Genomic DNA, 20,339 nt, shown 5'->3' with positions numbered 1-20,339 from the left:
GAGGCCGGGCCGGGCCGGAGGCCGGGATCGGCCCCCGGGGCCTCGGCAGCGTGTGCGGGGCTCTTCTCCCCTCAGCGCGGAGACGCGGAGCCTGGCGGGGCCGGGTTTCGCGGCGGATCGGCGGCGAGCGCTGCCCCTCCCGAGGCTCCGTGTGGGTGTGAGGGCCCTCAGGCCGCGGCCGGGCTCCTCGGAGGGGCGAGAGCGAGGGGAGGCGGCGGGAGCCGCGCGGGGGCTTCTGCTGCCGCGGCAGAGGCCACCGAGGCGCTGGGAGGCGGCGGCGCCCGGAGCTGCGGAGGGGTTCGCCGCGGGGGGGCCCTGCCCGTGCTCATCCTCGCTGCTTTCCTCAGGTGTCGGGGCCGGTGCTGGCAGCGCTCGGGCCTTCGGGCCCAGAACGGCTCCGGTAAAAGAGTAAAGAAGAGGAGGACCGAGAAAGATAGCCTTTGGAAGCTGTGTGAAGCCTAGGAGGGGGACGCTGCAGGGAATCCCTAAAGAGGAGACGAAGAAGAGAATAGTGACAATAAGGGAGAGGAAGGACTGAGAGGCAGAGCTGGAGCTGGTGAAGAAGAGAGGAGATTTGTTTCAGGCATTGCCAGGGGAGGACCTTGACAGGACCGAGCAGAGCCTGGGTATTGCAGGGGGGCGGGGCGGCTCTCCGGCACGAAGAGCAAACGTGCTGTGCGAGAGTAAGTCACAAAGCTGCCGTTTGCCTTCTGCGAGCCTTGTTCCAGCGCATGTTGGGCTGCAGGGCTTGCTGCTGCCACTGCTGGTCTCTCGATAACCTTCCTCTCGGCCAGCAGGACCTGCTGCCTGAGAGAGGTTTGGTGGCGGCTCTGTCCTTCGTGACTAGGTGGCATCTCTGCAGGAGCCCCGCTCAGATCCAGATGCTGACTCACTGCTGCGTTGCTGTGCTCCTGAGCATGTTTTCCCAGAGAAAATAAAACCTTTCTTCCTTCCAGACCCCCATCTTGTCTCTTACAGTGCCATGCCGTATTTATGATGTCCAAAATGTTTCAAAAATTGGGGTTTGGTTTGGGTCTTTTTATGTAGCCATGTTGCTGTTTTGCTTTGATTACATTTGTTTGTAAAATTAGGGGTTTGTTTTTATTTTGCTCTCAGCATCCAAACAGCTGCAGACTGTAAAACACGCAGCGGACATTCCCCTGCGTTTTCTCGCCCTGCCTGTGCATTGCTGCTGTGTAGGCAGGCAGGGTGCCTGCAGAGACCAGCCGCTGGCACCCGTAGGGGCGCGGGATTTGGAATTCATGGATGCTCACTTACTGCAGGCTGGGTGCTGTCCCAGGCACTTACACATAGTTCTTTCAATAACTTGATAAATAAAAATTACATCATGGCAAATACGGTTACATGGCAAAGGCCCTTCTCGTTACTGACTGCGGAGTGCTTGTCTCGCTTAAAATTGGTGATGGTCAGCAGAGCACGCAAAGCCAATGTCACAGAGAGAGGCACAGCTCTGCTGATGCAGATTTGACATGTCTTTGCACTAAGGCAAAGGCCGTTCAATCCATTTTAACGAGTCTCTGATCCTTTATCTTTTGACTGCTGATAACGATTCTTTCCCTGTTCAACTGTCTGTCCTTCAGCCCTTATGTCTTCATGTATTTTCTGGGGTGAAATTTTAATGATTTTCCATTATCCACATGACTAATAAAAGGTATCTAGCTGTAACAGAGAAAGGTAAGACATGACAAGGGGACGCACAAGTCCTCAGCAAAGAGTTGAACACATTCAGCAAAGTTATGGATATCTTGCTGCAGCCACCTTTGTCCTTCTGGTTTCTCGTCTTTAAATTTCCTCCTTTTGTTTCTCTCTGTGATGGCTGACCCTTCCTTATGGCTCTTGATTGCTTTCCTGCATTTCTAAACTGTAGCTCCTGAGAATGAACTTCCCTTCTTGCTTAATCTGAATTTTTGCTCTTGCCTCCCCTCCTGGGGGAGCTCAGTCTGAGGGGCATTTCAGTAGTCTGAACTCGTTAAAAAGGCGGCAAGGTGGGGTGGCAGGGAAGGAGCCCTGAAACTCTTAGGGTTTGATTCTAACGCACAGAATGAGTTTGTAGCCACCTTCCACTGTGTCTCTTCGCTGGTTCCAGCAGCGTGGTATGACAGCAGGACAGCGAAACAGGGGACACCTTCGCCTCCTTGTTTCTGGAGTGAAAGGAAGGGTAGTTGCTTGGATGCATTTAGACTGAAGTTATATTTTGCTTTTACACAAGGGATTTATCTACATAAAGCTCCATTTGTTTTTTGGCGGAGATCTCCACGCGTGAGGAACATCTCTGGCTGTATCCTGTGGCTACATGCTTTTCGGTACAGTTTGAGACCAATTTGTAGACGCTGAGCTGGCAGAGAACCATCTTTTTTGTGTACAACACGGGAGCTTCACTGAGCGCTACATTAACTGCATTAGGTAGCTGTGCCATTTACTGGTGAAGGCACTGGTGAACTGCTGAAGTATTGACTCTTGTATTGTTTTTAAAATTGCTTATTAAAACAATGTTTAAAAAAGTCATGGCAAAGTGAAACTTCCAGTGCAGGCTTCGTAGCGTGTATCTCAATTTGGACTTTGGGCAGCTGTAGCTCCTGCCTGGGCCCACCCCCTTCGCCCTGCAGCACGGGTCATGGCTCTTTAGGTTCCCCGTGCACTCCGAGGCTTCTTGCCCAGCCAGTTCAAGTCTCCCCCTTTTGGGCTCACTGTTGCTCTTCTGCTCTTCTCTCATCTTACCCTGGTCTTATCCCCAAGCCAGGTTCAGTCCCGCCTGCATCAGCTCCCTTCGTGAGTCCTTGTTCACCAGCAGCCCCACCTCGGACTCTTCTGCGTTGCCAGTTTGTGCCCCCTGCTCTCAGGCAGCCTCAGATGAACCCTTTTCCTCCTTGATTTTATCGCTCTGCTGGTCCCTGTCCCTCTCTTCCCAACATCCCAACTGGTACCCATCTAATTACCAGCTGGTCTCCCCATTTCTTGTCCAGCCTTAGCTTTCTGCCCTTCCCACAAAATCCGGCAGCACGGTCCCTTTTTCCCCCCTGCTGCTTCACTCCTCTTCCAGAATTGACTCCGGTTTCTGTTACCCCTTCACCCACCTCCAGGTCTCATTTCACGAGGCCTCTTACTGCCATCCACTCTTCCCTTTTCCTGGTTCAAGTTCTCTTCCCGTTACACTTGAATCAGCTGGCGCCTTTACGTGCAGCCCAGTTGCATTAACAGAAAACCATTCTCCAGCTCTCAGTCCTGTAGTGACCCCAACAACCGTTCTGGGGAAGGTCTGGCTGCCCTGTGAGCCCGGGATGGAGCAGGCAATCTGCCTGGAGACACACAGCCTGGGGGAAGCTCCCAAGTGCCCGGGCGGGCAGACAGCACACCCCGGCACGTGGCTGGGGCAGCAGCGATCGGCTCTGGTTTGTAGTCAGAGGGATTTTTTGAGGTTAGGTTCTTTTAGCTTTGCAGGCAGTTATTAGAGTGTTGGAAATTGATTTGGCTTTATTTTACTAAAAATCTGACTGTAAGCTATGAGGTGTTTAAGCAGAATCTTTTCTGACTAAAACAGAGAAAGTGTTCCTGTGCGACTTTGCTTCGGCCTAGAAAGCAAATGAATCAAGTGTTTTGTTAACTTGAGACAACCCTTAAAGCTGAGAAGCAAAGTTTAGCTTACGCATCCTGATTCCAGGGTCTGCCTGGGGTGCCCGTGACATCCCGGGAAGCGGCTGGGACGGGCTGTGTGACGTGCCAGAGGAGGCTCTGCTGTACTCGGGAGTCATCAAGTCCCTTGCAAAGAGTTACCTGTATTGTGAACTGCACTGGGGTCTTGTTTATTCTCACCTGCCCTGGAAGGGGAAAGCAGCTGTGTTGCTCTCAGGATTAGGAGTTTTTCACATTTCTAGCCCAGCTTTATTCTAGAACATTTTACAGTTGCTTATTATATTGTGCCAGAATTGACTTTGAGTTTAAATAGTTTGGGTTTTGTCCCTGGTGCTTGATCTCTTGATACAGTTACAGCTTTTTTAGGTCCTATCCTAGAGTGGACCCTGCGTTTTCCTGACCACTCAATAGCCTTTCTCTGTATGTGTTCCAGCTTGACTTAATTTATCTTGCACAGGGATGACCGAGACAATCAACCCGTCTCAGAGACACAGCAGTGCTTTTGCGGCTCGTGTTAACACTTCCACCGTGGAGGTGTGCTGGAATCTGCCCGTTTGATCAAGCCAGAGAAGGGCTTAAACAAAGACAATTGCTGAGACAGTCATTTTTTTCTTTTTTCTTTTTTTTCCCCCCACTTATTAGAGCACAGTTCTGTAGTCCAGGCTCCCCAGCAAACGCATACTCCAGGAGCCCTCTGCCTTTATTTACGCTGATCATTTGTGTCACTGAGACGGGGCTATAGTCAAAACTAAAGATGCCACTCTTCTTCCGTAAGAAGAAACCCAGCGATGATGCTCGGAAGCGCCTTGAATACCAAATGTGCCTGGTAAGCAACGCCGAGGTCTTTTCTGTTCTCTGTGTCTGGTCCTGGATGCCAGGTGAATCGGTACGTCCCCTGTGTTACAGTGATCATGTTACTGATCTCACCGAGACAGCAGGTCATCTTCCTAATGTACGTCAGAGAATTCCTGCTTTCCCCATCTCCCTTTGCCCTCCCATCCACAGGTCCCCTTCGTGCCACTTCCATCCTTCGCTGCCACTGTGGTTCCACGTAACGTCCTCCCCCCGCCTGCCAGCCCACATCTGGGACCCCATCCCTCCTCTCTCCTCCATGCTCCTTCACTCCTACAGATCTCCCAGTTCACTTTTCCTACCAAGGAACCTGTGACATCCCCTTTCCCGTCATAATTGGCTTTCCTTGTGCCCCTCTTTCGCTTCTCATTATTATTTCGTTCTTCCTGTCCTTCAGAGGATTAACTTGTTAGATGCTGGTCTTTGTTTTCCTGGACTAGGATTTGGCCAGGATCCTCTGGGGTAGATCCTCAGCAGGTTGCTGTCATGCCAGCGAGGTCGGCAGAACTACCTGCCTTACGGCAGCCGCAGTTGGCTTTCTGAAAGCAATCTTCTTTTGAATTATTTCACCTGTTCTGCTGTAGGAGCTGTGGACCAGTGCTGGCGTAGGGGATCGGCTGTGCTCTACCCCAGAGGCGCCTGCATTTCAAAAGTGACAAAATTGTGCCTGTTGGATGTCTAGGAGGTATTTTTGAAAGGAAGGCTTTGTCATGTGCCAATAATGAAACCAGTTCTACTGAATTTGTTCAGTTGGAGGGTTTCTCTTCAGCTCCTGTGGGGCTGGGGAGGGATAGCTTAATATCTCCATTCTAGGATTAGTTCTGTATTGCATGTGCTTAGTTTAGGGTCAGATATCCAGTTCTGAAGACTTAACAGAGGCACTAACACAAGCAGGTTTTATTGCCTCGTGCAGTACATTTACTTAAGAAAATAATTCCAGAGATGTAATGCTGCTCACGGTCAGGTTTGTCCAGTTTCATTGCCGTTAGCAACTGCATTGGATGTAGTTGATCTGAATATGGAAAGCCACTTTTGTACAGAAGCAGTGAGTCCTTGCTCCTTTTTACAAAGCAGAGCTGGCTCTGCAGGTCCCGTGGAAGCAAAAAGGCAATAGGAGGTTATTTTGGTTTCTGCATACAGTTCAGAAGAAGGCCAGTCTGCTGGGTGAGACATGCCAATGACACAGCAGGCTCTTTGCAGGCTAGGACGGCACTGCTCTTGTTCCTAGGAGGTGCCTCTCTTGGGAACCCATCATTTCCTTTCCGTATCCTTTCAGTTAAAATTGCAGAATTAGGATGTGCTTTGGTTCTTCGTGCAGAAATTAATTTCTTGCACCAAAAGGGTTTTTCTGCAGTTTGGTTTCCCAGTTGCTTTTGCTTGCTGCAGCTGTAGCAGCACACCCTTTGCTTCTAGCATCGTCATTGAATTACATAGCTGCGGCAGGGAACTGTAATTGCATTTTCTAGGGAGGGGCCCGTTGAGTAGTTCGGTCAATATGCAGCAAGAGGCCATGTACTTCTGCATGGTCTAATTCTCTGGGTGCGTATCTTCTCTCTCCAGGCAAAAGAAGCTGGTGCTGATGACATTCTTGACATATCCAAATGTGAACTCTCGGAGGTATGTTTCTGCAACTTCCAGTATTAGCTCACAGGTCTGAGTTCTCTGCTCCTTGTTACCAGCTGTCAGATTTAGTGTCATGTCTATGAGCCTTGAGACAGAAATGGTCTTGTTACTGGCCTGCTTCTTGCTATGTCTGCTGAGCTCTGGCTTTCAGGTGAGCTCTTCTGCTGCTTTTTTTGGGTGGGAGATTGCCCGTCCTACCGGATGCTTCCACAACATTTCTGTCCTGGGAATCCTTTTCCATTTGACAAGATGGGAAGGGCAGAGTGGTCTCATACCCTCCACCAGTACCTTGGTAGGACCCTAGTTTGGGACCTCGTGGCCTAATTTTACAAGTTGTAAGGGTATTTGTTCGCCAAAGTCTGACTGTTTCTAATCTTAGAGCTACAAAGTCTGCCGCCTGCGCTTATTTTTCTGGACTAGTGAAAATCCCTGGTTCCAGGCTGCTGGTTAAGGATGGAAATCTCACTTCCAGCTTGGCTTCTCTTATGGCAGCCAACTAAATTAGAAACAAGCTGTCTGCTGGAGTGTGAGTGGTTAGTGACAGATTGCCAGGCTTTCAGAGAAGACACAGCTTTTCATTCTGGCAGCCAGGCAATCCTGTTAAGCAGAAGCCTGTTTCTATTTCACTTTCAGCTTTTATTCATTGTCGTGTACCTGCCTAACCTTTTGTCACAGGATGCCTTTGCCAAACAAGCTAATAGATATTGCACTGCTCTTTCGGGAGAGATTTGGGACCATCCTGGAGAGCACAGCTGTCTGCTGTGCAGTATGAAATGGCTTTTCTGAGGCTTTGGGATGTTTTGTTCCAAGAACAGAAGCCAACAGCATCTTGTGTGTAGGTTTGCGAGCTGTGTGGGACAGTCTGCGAGCCAGTCTGGGTAAAAGGGTGGCAGACAGAAGATGCACATTAAGCCAGCTCCATTCATAGCTGCAGCTGGTCTCGGATCCCCAGCAGCTCCTTTTGGATTGGTACCATAAAACTCTGTCTTGCTTGTCTTCTTTTTAGCCTTTGTAGTCTCAATAAATAAAGTGAGCCATCAGTTTGGTCTTAAAATTAACTCCGGACAACAGTTTGGCCGATGCCAGTTCCATGCTGCAGAGCAGGTTGTGGTGCTCCGAGCCTTGGCTGGCCTGGGCTGGATTTGGGGGAATATCCCTTTTCTGACGGCCCCTCTCCTGCAGAGCCTAGCATGTATGAGGCCACTCAGCCCCGCCTGCTGCTCACCTTCCTCACTTAGCCCACTGCAGCGTGTCTGCCGAGGCTGCAAAACCATAGGATACATTTGTATGATGACTAACTGAAAATATGCCTGAACTCTTGAGTCATCTGCACACTGAATATTAAATCACGCAAGGCTTGGACTTCTGCCTGAACCTCAGTCTGCTCTGTGCTATGCACGGCACTGTCGTATTGCGGAGAGCCATTGCAAGCTGTTTAAATGGAAGCTGACTGGGAAGTACTGGCATCCTGGGCCAAAACCAGGGGCCAGGAATTTTAAGTATCATCCCTTGCATTTTCATTAAAGTTAATTATTCCCACTTTACAGGTGGATACTGTAGAAGTGCTTACAAAGATAGTATCTTGATAAGTCTGACACGACTATTTTTTAATTGTTTTTTAGGTTCCTTATGGGGCCTTTGCAACTTGTAAAGTCTTGCAAAAAAAGGTAATGTTGCAATCAGAAATTATTAGATGATTCTATTATTATGCTTGAGTATTATTGTTGTGTTTGAAATGACTGTATGTGCTTGCTTATATGTTGCTTCAGAAGAAGTTTGCTTGTAATGAATTTGGCCAGTTGTACGATACTACATAGAGAGCAATTTGGGTAGGACTAATCCTGTCTGTGTGCTTTAGAGCTAACTTCTGTCATGAAAGATGAGGTGATCGTTTCTATCTTAGCCTATCTAATGATATTTCTCATGTAAGAAACTAGGCTCTTGTTTAGATCTCATGTTAAATGTTTGACCTTCTGTGAAAATCCATTTATTATTTTAATATTTTATATGATACTGAATAAGATTAAGCTCTTATACAGCCTCTGCAATTAAATCTCAACAAATGTGCTTGTTCTAGACAGCAGCATCTCTTGTGTTCATATTTCAATGGGATTTTTCCTTCTCAGGTGCTGATTATTCATACGAATAATCTGACATCTTTAGTTCCAAAGTCCTGCAGCCTCCTGAGTCTCATAACTGTGAAGGTAATTGTGATTTTTAGCAGTTAATTTGCAGCCTATTTTCCTTGCATTCTAGCTGCATTAGAACACACTAGCCTGAATAAATCCCTTCTGTCTGACTGTCTTCACCAAGAACGGGTAACAAGGTGTGAAACCTGCCTTTCCTAGGTTTACCTCCCAGGTAGATAGCAGTCACTGACTGGTTTGTATAAAATCATAATCAGTCCCAGAACTCATTTATCCTCTTCATAATCTCACCCTTTCCCCCTCAGCAGCCTCTCACAGTGGTGGTCAGTCAGGGCTGAGCGTGTTATGGGGTAGATCCATCTCTCCTCTGCACTGGTGGGACATGTGAATGAAACTGGTGACGGGTGACCGGGCGCGATGGGGCTGTATTGCCCTACCTGTCATATAAACGCTGAGGGCTTTCAGCCCCACCACCCTCGTGCTGTGGTTCCACAAGAGGCAGAGTCACTCCAGCAGCTCATCTCTCCCCGTGGAGGAAGGTCTCCAGGCATAGTCCTGCCCTCTCCCTCTGCCAGCCCTGGTGTTCAGCTCACTGATCCTGAAGAAACTGTCTTTTTCTGCCAGGCTGGCTCCATGCAGATGATTTATCCAGTTGGCTCATCCAGTTTTGTGGAACAGCTCCTTGGTGTCGCTCCTCTCCCTAGTCTTTTGTTAGTTTATCGATGTGTAGAGGCTTGAGTTTTTAAAAGACCTACAAGAATTAAGTGCCTATGTCTCCTTGAAAACTTAAACCGCTTTTCAAAGCCCCATTGGAAGGGAAGTAATTTTCATTGCTAGATAATTCATGACCTTTCATTCTTGCACCATGACTTCTTTTCCCAACCTTGTTTGGTGAAATCATCCACTCTTCCAGGTTCTAGACCTGCACAACAACCAGCTGGCATCGCTTCCTGCTGATATTGGCCAGCTGACATCTCTTCAGGTAAAAGATTTGCAACTGCATCCCAAGTGTCTGTAAAGGGCACGTTAGAAGACAGCACGAATAGGGGGTTACTGCTATTTGTTTTATAATTAATCACAACTTAAATTATGGTCCTCAGAATGTCAGATCTATCTTATTGACTTGACTGTTGCTGTTGAACTGACTTGTTGGAGAGGGAGAGCCGGAGAAGAGCAGGAACGCTGAATTATATAGTCCCAGCTTAGTGCAAGGGCTGTCAGTCCAAATGGCTCCCACTGCCAAGCAGCTGCTATGAGCAAGCAGAGCTGGAGCTTCCAGTCCCGTGGATTTCACAAAATATTCATGTTTTACCATTCTCCCTGGTGTGATTCTGTGGAGAACTCAGTGCAGCGTGTCGTGGTGCACGCTGAGGGTCTCCTCTGCTCGGGGCGCAGCTTTAGGTTCAGCCACCGCTCGCCCGTGGGAGCCGGGGCGGGGAGCGCTGCCCTGGCGGGGGGGACGCTCCGCTTCCCAGCGCCTGCGTCTGGAGTCAGCGCCTACTGCTGCTGTTGGTTGCGAAGAGGGTTTCTCACTGCGTGCGGTAGCTAGATGTACCCTGTGTCCAGGGCTTCTGGAAAATAATTTTTTGCTTTAACCTAGAAAGCATTGTCTAAACCCACTTTCAGGCTGTCCCTCTGGGCCTGGAAACAGTCCCAACAGCATGGATGTGTAGAAGACCTGAGACTTGTATAAAGAATATCTTGAATATCTTTTCTGTTAATACCTTAGGTTCTAAACCTTGAAAAGAATCTTTTAAAATGTCTTCCACAATCTATAGGAGACCTTGCCCAGCTCCAGATGCTCAATGTGAAAGGTATGGCACATGTTTCTTGTCAGTGCTCTGAGCAAAGCACCTTTTATTATCTGGGTCGTGTTGAGCTGCGTTAGTAATTATTCCTTTCAACCAAGGCAAGCACCAAATGGTTTACACTGTGAATGCTAAGGAAGAACACAGGAAAGATTTGAATTCAAATAGTTGGCAAGGCAGGAGAAATTATCTGAGCAGAAAATGGGTCAGTCTTGGTCCATATGATGCTTTCATTCAGCCCATTGCCTTCTCTCAAAGGAGAGGTGGTTGGGTCATCATGCCCGATCTCAAGAGCTGAAAGCTTACTTGCGTGCCTGCACGTGGCCGGCATTCCAGAGCCCCAGCTGCCTCATTCCTGCGGCGAGAAGTGCCGAGCGGGCTGGAGGCACACGTCTTCCTCTGGGAGCGTGAGACCCACCTCGAGCTGGGAGCCCTCTATGTGCCCTGCAAGAGGAGTCCCAGGCCAGGGCTTGTCCCCCTCTGGGTAATGATTTAGACCAACCTGAGAAATCAGTCTATGCAGATTCAAGTGTAAGAAAAATAGAAGGTCTTTGGCAGAAGCAGTTCAGTAAAGCAAGCAGAGCAGTCAGCCCAGATAAACTGGATTACAATTAAAAGTCCACCGACACCCGGAGCTCGGTCCTGTGGGTCTGTGTAGCCCTGCCAGGTTTGCACAGCCCTAACAGAAAGGTCACAACCGTACCTCTTTTCAAGACTCCTGGGAATTTTCCAGGTTCACAGTGCCATAAATTTGGGAGAAAAAGGAGACTTTGTTACAGGGAGCTGTTGCTGAAACAGGGAAGGAAATGGAGGGCGAGGAACTTGGAAGCACAGCTCAGTTCATTGGCGTATCTGTCTGCAGCACCTGGCCTCTGACCCCTAGATGTGCAGTCCCACACGCAGTCCCCTTTCTCCCATCTCTGGTACTTGCACCGAAGGGAAGAAGACTCCATGTTACAAATATTCTCCTGGTAAAGACCCCAGCTCCAGCCTGCCGCAGTGACCTCAGCTGAGAAGGTCGTTTCGGCGTGAGGAACCACTGCTGGACCTGTGCACTCGGGCTGTGCGCAAGCAGATTGTGATCCCCATTTGCCTTGGTGGGCAACGGCAGCCTTTGGAGTCCTCGTGTGACCCGTGATAGCCCCGTCCCTGTAGCAGAGTACAGAAAATGAGTCATACGTAGGACTGTGGTTTGGTGTTCCAGCAGATGAACTTGCTGGGTCCTGCTTTGGAAAAGTTATGTGGTACTAAATGACTTTTCTCTCTCTCTAGGTAACAAGCTGAAGGAGCTGCCTGCTACCGTGAGCGGCTTGCGGAGTTTGCGCACTCTGGATATCAGCGAGAACGTGCTGCAAGAGCTGCCACGGGTGCTGGCTCACCTCCGCACGCTGGAGGTACGCACCCAGCCAACCGTGTCTGTCTCTCCCCTTCGCAGGCTGTTTATTCTGCTGCAGGCTGCTTCCCTTCCTACTTGCTCAATACAATAATAAATTTAGCATAGAAAGTGAATTTTTAGGGCTTGGGCAGGGCCCGCTGTGGGGGATTGTAACAAGGCTATATGCGGTTCGTGGTGTCCGAAATAGCTTTTGCATACTCTTCCTGCTTTGATCTTTTCTGATCACTTTTTGCCATGGCTGAATCATGACAGAAGTCATCCACAGGGAGTGAACCCCCAGGTATTTTCTGCCAGGGCTGTCTCTGAGAGCACGAACTGTGCCGGTGGGCTCAGGTTGACTCAGCCGCTTTCCACCAAGGCTGATTCTAAATGAGCAGATGGGATATTTCCGATGAGGTTTTTGCCTCCGTTGCCGTGACAGACCTCTGACTCATTGTCAGCCTCCATAAGTTTCTGGCTCCCTGGAGTGCACATTCAAAGTGGGACAAGCATCAAGATTTTTATGGATGTGTTACCTTCTGGCTGCCACACTTGTCAGTACTAAACTGTGCAAATGTCAGGCAACAGGGCTGACTCAGGCACCAGCATGGAGGATGCGAATAGATGCTCTCCTGTCTCCAATGCACAACATTAGGCTTCACTTCTCTTGTGGGCAGTCTCTGAGATGAGGGATCTGTGCAGCTTGCTCTCCTGTCCTTGATAAAGTGGTTCCTTTCTGGGCCTTCCTGCTAAGCCCTTCTCTACAGGAGGCAACCTTAGGTCCTTTTGGTGGCCACAGTAGGACAAAACATCAAGTGGTCCTTCCACTTAATCTTACTGGTGCTGCTCTTCTCTCTGTGTCCTTTGTATCACCATCCCTTCCATGCATCATGCTTAAGGGCTCCTGCATACAGAAATGCATAGAAAATTTCTGTAATTGAGAAGTGCTGTGCCCTCTTGTGCTTAAACACAAAGTAGACATGTCTGCGTGAGGGCGATGTTCCACTGAAGGACCAGCTCAGAAGCTCCCAAATAAGAGACAGCAGAGTCACCTCTGAGAGGTGTCAAACCCCCAGCGGAAATTCAATACAAACTCGTATTTATGTCAGAATTTAGGGTAACGTGAAATTATCACTCCATAAGTGAAATGTTGGGGAGCCGCAAGGATAACTGCAGTTGGGGTCTGGCTGGGCCACCAGAATAACCTGCAGCTCTGTGTGTTCTCTTTTGGAGACGCTGACCTTGGATGCTTCTTCCATGACCTACCCATCACCTGATATTTGCAGTGCAGGCACAGAGTCCATTCAGCAGTTCCTCTGCAAAGGTAAGCAAGGAGAGTGTGCGGATGGTAGTGAGAACCTGGGGGGCTGCGCTGTGCTCTCATTAGGTGCTGTGGCGTGTTCACAGATTGCATTAATGAAGGACGAGCATCGGGTTGGCTCTGCCTGGGGTGGTTTTTGATGCTCTGCACACGCGGCAGGCTGGTCAGTGAGTGAGGTGTCTTTGCTGGCAGAAAGCGAAACAGGAGTCCTTCCTTGAGACTTGCTTTTTACTGTCACACTGTAATTTATAATGGTTTTATTAAAACACCAGAATAGCTGAGTCAGAGACTGTCTGAGTGACCATAAGAAGTCATTGCATCTCCCTGTGGTTTTGTTTTCTCATGTGTATTTTCTCAAGTAGGAGGTTTAGGCATTGTCCAGGTATAGCTGCCTTGGGACAAGGAGATAGAGTCAGCAGTCACTCGAGGTCCCTTCTACCCTCATTTGCTGTGAGAAAGGACTGGGGGGCTGCAGACCGACGGTTTGTTAAGAGAAAGATGAAACCAGATGGGAAACTCAGAGGACAAAGATAATGTACTGTGACTTTGCACACACTGAGTTTAATCCAGACAGGAAGGTTTGGAAGAGGTTTTATGCAGGCGAAGTGCCTTGCCAGACATCGTGCTCATCCCTGAAGTAAAAGGACAGTCAGAACATATTTTAATACGGGCGGTAACATTTGCAGCCCTGCAGACGTCAACATGCCTGTACCTGTGCGAAGGAAGCGTTTCTCTCCGAGCAGGTTAGCTTTGATCGTCTTCCTGGTGGGAATGGGGTGGCACTGCCTCCCTCAGAGCTTCTTGTTGTTAAGCCTGCCTGAGCTGAAGGAGCTCTTTTGGAAGCAGTCTCACACACCAGCCAGCCCTCGGCCATGCTGCCAAGGAGGTCTTTAAGCACCAAATGTTCTTGTTTTTCTGTCTGATACCTTCCAGAGTGTGGAATTGCGTACTACCCTCCCTCGCAGTATCTGCTCCCCACGCTGGAGAGTGATGGAGGAGGAACTTCGGTGGATGGGGTGGACAGGGCAGTGCATAAGTACTTGGAGGAGGAGAGCGAGTGGCAGGTGAGGCTCCACTGCCTGTGAAGTTGTGCGAGAGGGTTTTGGATTTATCCCTCTGCTCCATCAATGGATCTCCCAGCACTTAGTGCATCCTCCCTTATCACCTTTTCCCCCACGAGATACGTCTTTTAGGATCAAGAGAGCATCGGTGCCCAGAAGCAGACATAGCACCGTGGGTGTGGGTGACTCATCTCCTCCCCGACAGTTGGGGATGGTGTTACCACTGCTGACTGCTGGAACACAGATCGTAAAGAACTGTCTCTGTCCTTGAAAGCAATGATGCAGTCAAGGGAGAGGGGTGACAATGTGACACAGTGTGTGCAGCATGGGCACACATGCGATTTTGGGGGGGGACAGCAAGCTGCAGAAGAACCTTGTGATTCCCAGCCAAGTGCTAGGCATGTCCAGCCCTACCTGGGAAAGGCGAGGCCAGGCACGTAGTTATGATAAACTGTGCTAATTCCTGTGCTGTTTAGCAAGTACAGAGTAAATTTCTTTGACCCTGGAGAAGGATGAATGACTGGACTTTGTGGCTATGTTAATCTTTTTGTGCCTTTGGTTGATGTCTTTACTCAGCTAGGGAAAGATATAATGTGGGCTAATAATATCTGCAAAAAATTGCTCCTGGGAGTAAATGTCTGCTGATATTGCTTATTTTTCAGAACAAATTCTTGGATTATGAGAAGAGGAAGGTAAGGATGAACCCCTGCAAATGCTTTCTCTGCAGAATAGCTCCACTTTTTTTTCTTGTTTTCCCTCCTTTTATCTGGTTTCTCAGCCAAAACGGAATGTTTTGAGAACTGAGTTCTTGCAGAAACCCCCCCAGAGCTGCTCACTCCTCCCTGCAGAAGACAAGTGGGAGCGTGGGGGAATCTGTGGCTGACTTGTCTGACCCACACAGCCGATGAGCTGCAGTCTCTCTCGTGAGCAAGCAGTTCCAGTTTAAATCAGTCCCTGTTTGCAGAGCTGGATCTGGGGGATTTCACAGCAGGTGGCTTTTTTCTTGCCTCTCTGTGCTGAAAGCTCAGTTTGTTTTTCACACGAGATGGGCAGACGTGTGTGAGCCGTCCGTGCACAGACTGCTCAGCACGTCCCTGTCCCGAACGCCAGCCCCTCGGTGGCTCCCACCTTGGCCCTTTGGCTCATAGTGCCACCATTCCCGCTCTCTCCCAGCATTCCTTGTTCCTGTCCTCCGTTCCCCTCACCTGGCTGCATTTTTAGTTTGCTCTTCTTTTTATTTCACTGGTCTTTTTGTCTCTTCCCCTGTGCAAGGCTCACTTGGAAATAATTAGAAGCTCCCGTCACACAGTTCACCTCTCCCCTTGGCTAGAGCTGCTCGTAGCTGGCTGCTGCCTTCACTCTGTTGTCTTCAGACACGGGAGTCCCCTTCCCATCTGGAATTGAACACAACCTTAATTTTGGGCTTCCCTCCGGGTGTTTGTATCGGCTGTTTCAGTTGTATGGGTTGATGCCCATGGACTTCAGCTTCGTGACTTTGAAATGAGTTGTGGGGAGTTTGGAGACTGTCATAAAGAGAGCAGCAGCTTCTGCTTCACAGTTTTTGGGTTCTTAAGGAGAGAATATTTGCATCCCCTACTCAAGCCTCCTGTTTGCCATTTGGCTTGCTTTCTTGTAGTTGAGGGGATTACTGTGCCTCGTACATTTTTGCCAGAATTTACTCTTGCTTGAGAAGGAGCAGAGCCAGCGCTCTACTGATTTCTGGCATTCATCTTTCTTCTTGCTCCTCTCAGGAACAAAAAATGCAGGAGAAGCTAGAATTTGAGCGGCGCCTGAACATGGGGCAAAGAGAACATGCTCTGCTTGTTCAGCAGATCAGCAGTCAGAAGGATGAGATACTGCAGACAGTGAGAGAGGTAGGTCTCCTCTGGGCAGGCCCCGTACAAGACGCTGCCGTTCCTAAACTGACCACTTTCTCCTTCGGTTCTGTCTTGCTTTGGCCTAGGACCAGATGAGGCTGGAGGAGGGTCTCACAAAGCACCAGCGCTATTTGGAGGAGGAGCGCCTGAAGCTGCTGCAGCAGTTGAAGCAAGCGGAGCAAGGCATTGCCAGCCGTATCCAGAAGCTGCTAGAGGACAACCAGAGGTAGGGTCCCAGGGTGTCTTGCAGTGGTCTCTGTCCCTCGGGCACTTGTGTTATTTTGTGCCATTCTCAGCAGTTCATTTTGCCCTTTCTGAGTCTTAAGGAACCGGTCAGGATCGGTGTCTGTAGGTGGTGCCTTAGCTGTTGAACTGCCAAAGTCCCGTTTAAAGGACGTGGAATCTGACACCTTAAAAAATGGTGTTTCACACATATGTGTGCTGTTGGAGTTTTGCAGTGCTGTGGAAAAAATTTGAATTCCTCATGGAAGGTGCATATTTGAAGTAGTTGAAGGTACCACTGCCTAGATCTGCTGGATCTCCTGCTGGGCTGGTGCTGACGCAAGGTTACCAGCCTGCTTAAAGCTACTCTTCTGTGCACAGGAAGCAAAGTTGTTTTCTGCCATCTGGGGGAGAAGGATGTCCTGCTCAGCTTGACGAAAACCTCTTGGTTTATCTTTTTTTAGGCAAAACCAAAGTTCAGACATTCTGAAATCCTTGGAGAATGAGAGGTGAGTCTCCTTCAAATAAGATGTCCTAGAAAAGGGGCAAAAAGCTGGGAAGAGGGCTGGGACCTCCCTTTCAGAGCCACCAGTCTGAATCCACCTTAAGTCAGGGGAGGTTCATCTCATACCTGCAGCTGGTTCTGGTCACTGTTGGAGGCAAGACACTGGACTAGATGTGCCTGGTCTTACCCAGTCTGGCAAACCCCGTGGGATGGTGATTTTACCTCTTTTTCATCTCTGAATGGTCCTAGCTAAGGAGTTTGGGAGCTGTATTCCACTATCAAGGACCAACAGAAATCTGACATCTGTTGGAAAGCAAGGCATTTGTGAAGATGGTCCAGTAACGTGTACAGGCTGGGCGGAATGTGTTGAAAGCAATGCTGCCATTCAGCCAACACTCTGAGCTAGCTTTGCCACCAAAAGTGGTTGTCCCCAGCTCTCCCCTGCCTATGTGCTGCCCCCTCCCTTCAGCCAACTGTTTGTGCTGTGGCACAGTAAAGTGGATGGGGACACTGACCTGGCTGAAAATAATCCCTTTGTATGTCAGGTAGTTTTCCAGCCTCACCAGTTCCTGATCTGTTAACTGGCGTTGTGTGTGCTTGTGCTGGGACGAGGACAGGGGAGGCGGGAATGGAGGCCAGGCTGCTGCTTTCAGCGGCACTGCTCACTGAGGTCAGCTTTAACGTGCTCGTCAAGCCTCGAGAGAAAGGAAAGCAAAAAAAGGGACTGGCACCGTGTTGGGTGAGAATGTGTGCACGTTGCACAGATGTTCTGTTTCTGAGAAAGATCAGCTTTCCGGCCTAAGAAGCAATTGTCCCCATGGTTTTGAGCAAAATTTATGTTGTCTCCCGTAGACTTAGAGGTTCCTTACGAGAAATCACTGAGACTTTTGTGTCTCTGATAAGCACATGGCTTTCCTGAGCAGGTGGCAGGGCGAATCTGCCCAGCCTTTAGGCTCTGAGCTGGGTGGGTGGAGGAGAAGCGAGAGAGTGCTTGTTTGAAAGAGTGGCTGAATTGTTCTTGTTTGTTCGGCAGAATAAGGATGGAGCAGCTGATGGCAATAACACAGGAGGAGACGGAGCATCTACGCAGAAGGGAAGTGGCCTGTAAGTCCAGACAACTCTTTGGGGTGGTAAGGTGCAAGAAAGGCCTGGTTCCTCTGGAGATGCACCGAATAGGTGACAGCCATGTGGGAGATGCTCTGTCGCACACACGTTCTTGCTGTGTTGCTTGGTGCAGCGGGGCAGAGCTGCAGGGGGTAGCATTGCATGTGTACCATAGCTGATCCACTGCTTCTACCTTCAGCTCACTGCCGGTCCTCCTTGAGGTGCAAGCTGCGCTCCCTGTGTAGCTACAGCATGTCACACAAGGAGTTTGTGGGACTGGATATAAGCACACAAAGTGCTTCATATTTCAGAGGTACCAAACAGATGGCAACTGATCAGGTTCGTGAGGCAGGAGGTGTATGGTGAACAAGAATGGTGCTAAGGAGCCTTTTCTGCTCATGATGACCACGAACAGATCTCCTGGCGTTGCGAGGGAAATGGGGTATGTGTTGTCACCCCAAGGATGGGTCACTCGCAGTGGGACAGGCAGAGCTGCAGCCCATCTGAGTGTCGGTAGGCAGGGACTGGGCTCCTCTGAGCACTGAAGAGATGCAAGCACAGGCAGAGCAGAGTTTGCTCAGCTAATTTCCCAATAAATAGATATGAGTCTTGCAGCTGAATGAGTTAGCTCTGAAATGAATGAAATAGAAAAAGCAAGGACAGGTTGGAAATGAGAGAGAAGGCACTGTTAATTGCCAGTGGTAGATGAGCGCCTGCTCTAGACGCCTGCTCCTGATGCGCACTGACAGCACTTCTGTCTCCTAGCTGCCATGCAACAGATGCTGGCCGAGAGCTACAAGAACAAGCTCATCCAAATGACCTACGAGTCTCGTCGGCAAGACCTTGTCAACCAGGCCTGCTCCAGGTACAGCGGGAGATGTCTGGGGCTGGTGGTACTGTTGTAAAGTCCCTTTCTTTCCAGCAGTCCCTGCTGTAATTCCCATATGTCCACCCGGGAACTCCTGCAGCCGCTGGAATGCAGCAGGACAGCTGTGGAAGAGCAGGTGACAATGCAATTTAAAGAAACTGTCAAACTTGATTAAATGAACCACCTTCTAACCACAAGAATATGCATGTTAATCATACTTTGGATGAACTATCGCTTTTTTACACTGTTTATTTTACTTTATACATTCTGCTAAATATGGAGGGTGAAATTAGACTGGTCGTCTTCGTGTTTTGTTAGCCAGTTCAGTGTCAAACTCTGGCACAGAACTCCTTTCCTCACCTCCCAGGGTTGTCTCAAGGATGCTGTTTGTATGTATGTAGGACTTGTTGCATTGCTATAGGTGCAGAGAGCATTCTGGCTTGCTCTGTTTACAAGAAGGTGAGAAATTTTAATCTGGCAATGTCTGGCACTGAACAGAAACAACTTTGTGTGCCTGTGACCTGCCCAACAGAGAGCAGACACGGTCCTGCCTGCAAGTGCACCCTTTCCAGTGCAGGATACCAATGTGCAAATTCATCACCTGAGCAGCTTGCTGGGGCAGCGGCAGCCCCTGTTTGGATTTCAAGCCGTGCACATGCCGGCAGCGGTGCTTCGGCGCTGGCTTGCTCTGTGGTGCAGGTTTCGTTTGGTTGTAGGGAAGGAGGTTTTAAACCTGCCAGCCTTCAGCTGTGCAGTGCCATGGCTCTTCACCCTTGTCCAGTAACAAATTTCTCCGTTCCTGGATTCCCTGTTGCCTGCTTTTCCTCTTGTTTGTGTCAAGAGTCTGAGACCCAACAGTAACTCCATGGAAAATCCATCTTCTTGCAGCCTAGCTGAGACGGATCAGAAGTTCCAGCAAATCCTGGCTTGGCAACAGCTGGATCAGAACAAAGCTGTCGGTCAGATCTTGCAGCAGGTAGGCGAGGGAGCAAACTGCTTGTTGGGGGGGATCAACTTTTGCAACTGCACAGGAAAGCAGGATCAAGAGGAGCACAGGAGCAACAGTGGCTGAGCTGGGCTGCATGCAGAATTTATTTTATTTAACATCATGTGCTAAGCTTTGAGAATCTCTGGTATTCGAACAAATTGACTTGGGTGGTTGAAAGAAAAATGTATTTATTTTTTAAGTAGACAGGAAATTTTTGGAAAAGACAGCACCACAGACCAGGGGAAGCAAAACTGGTTTGATGATTAATAGAGAGGATTTTGACACAGAAGTCCTGTCTTTTTGGCAGGTTTCCTGGGTGACTTGGGGCAAGCTGTCTACAGGAAGCATTTTCAAAGCCTCTGCTCCCTTTGAATACCTCATTTTGAACCTGAGACCTCTGCAGCTCATTTTTCAGAAGTGCTGGGCAGCCATGCCCTGCCGCACTGAGCCTGGTGCTCAGTGCTGCTGAAGATGAGACGTGGCGTTCATACAGAGCATTCAAAATCTGCCTTTGAAGAACATGACTATAACTTCTGTGTCTGTCTGTAAAGTGGGTTTTACCTTTTGGGACTGTGGGGTCTAAGTCATGGTGTAATCAGGACACGGTTGCCCAGAGTAAGCACTGTTCAGGTGCTTGCACGTGAGTCACTGCAAGGTAACAGGGCTTAGCCCATTTGCAGCTGCATCAACAACCTCACTAAGCAGGATTTTGCCTGTCCCTTAGATTGAGATGCAGAAAGCTGCCTTTGAAGCTCTCCAGGTGAAGAAGGATCTTATGCACAGGCAGATCAGGAACCAGGTGAGTCAGCCACAGAGGAAAGAGCAACCAGCTCCTCGGCTCATACCGCCATTTGATGAAACCCTTCTGAGGAAGATTAAAGCGCTGTGAGCACAGAGCAGGGTCTGGAGGAAATGAAGAGCTCTTGTATCGCTAAGA

At 49.2% G+C, this 20,339-nt stretch overlaps 1 protein-coding gene across 11 annotated transcripts in view; it reads left to right on the top strand.

The window, feature by feature from the left end:
• LRSAM1 (leucine rich repeat and sterile alpha motif containing 1) overlaps positions 1–20,339 on the top strand; it is a 31,617-nt gene that overhangs the window by 131 nt on the left and 11,147 nt on the right. For 2 of the 11 annotated variants that reach the window (XR_015703656.1, XM_087752652.1), the window contains exons 1-19: positions 1–683; positions 4,294–4,477; positions 6,064–6,120; positions 7,749–7,793; positions 8,253–8,330; positions 9,187–9,255; positions 10,003–10,087; positions 11,354–11,475; positions 12,690–12,780; positions 13,464–13,520; positions 13,711–13,841; positions 14,501–14,530; positions 15,590–15,712; positions 15,802–15,941; positions 16,402–16,446; positions 17,476–17,546; positions 18,312–18,411; positions 19,303–19,390; positions 20,127–20,201. Coding sequence is in view for 10 of the 11 variants with exons in the window: in XM_087752652.1 (XP_087608778.1) it covers positions 4,406–4,477; positions 6,064–6,120; positions 7,749–7,793; positions 8,253–8,330; positions 9,187–9,255; positions 10,003–10,087; positions 11,354–11,475; positions 12,690–12,780; positions 13,464–13,520; positions 13,711–13,841; positions 14,501–14,530; positions 15,590–15,712; positions 15,802–15,941; positions 16,402–16,446; positions 17,476–17,546; positions 18,312–18,411; positions 19,303–19,390; positions 20,127–20,201 (1,479 nt within the window). In the remaining variant the exon portion in view is untranslated. Of the gene's footprint in view, positions 684–4,293; positions 4,478–6,063; positions 6,121–7,748; positions 7,794–8,250; positions 8,331–9,186; positions 9,256–10,002; positions 10,088–11,353; positions 11,476–12,689; positions 12,781–13,463; positions 13,521–13,710; positions 13,842–14,500; positions 14,531–15,589; positions 15,713–15,801; positions 15,942–16,401; positions 16,447–17,475; positions 17,547–18,311; positions 18,412–19,302; positions 19,391–20,126; positions 20,202–20,339 lie in introns of those variants that run through there. The other 9 variants (XM_087752654.1, XM_087752651.1, XM_087752646.1 and 6 more) reach the window with 8 other exon arrangements.

The sequence above is a fragment of the Nipponia nippon genome, unplaced genomic scaffold (assembly GCF_047370975.1).
Source record: "Nipponia nippon isolate SJK-2023a ecotype South Korea unplaced genomic scaffold, ASM4737097v1 scaffold_16, whole genome shotgun sequence".
In the NCBI taxonomy this organism is placed as follows: domain Eukaryota; kingdom Metazoa; phylum Chordata; class Aves; order Pelecaniformes; family Threskiornithidae; genus Nipponia; species Nipponia nippon.
This window is presented reverse-complemented; position numbering and strand designations above follow the sequence as displayed.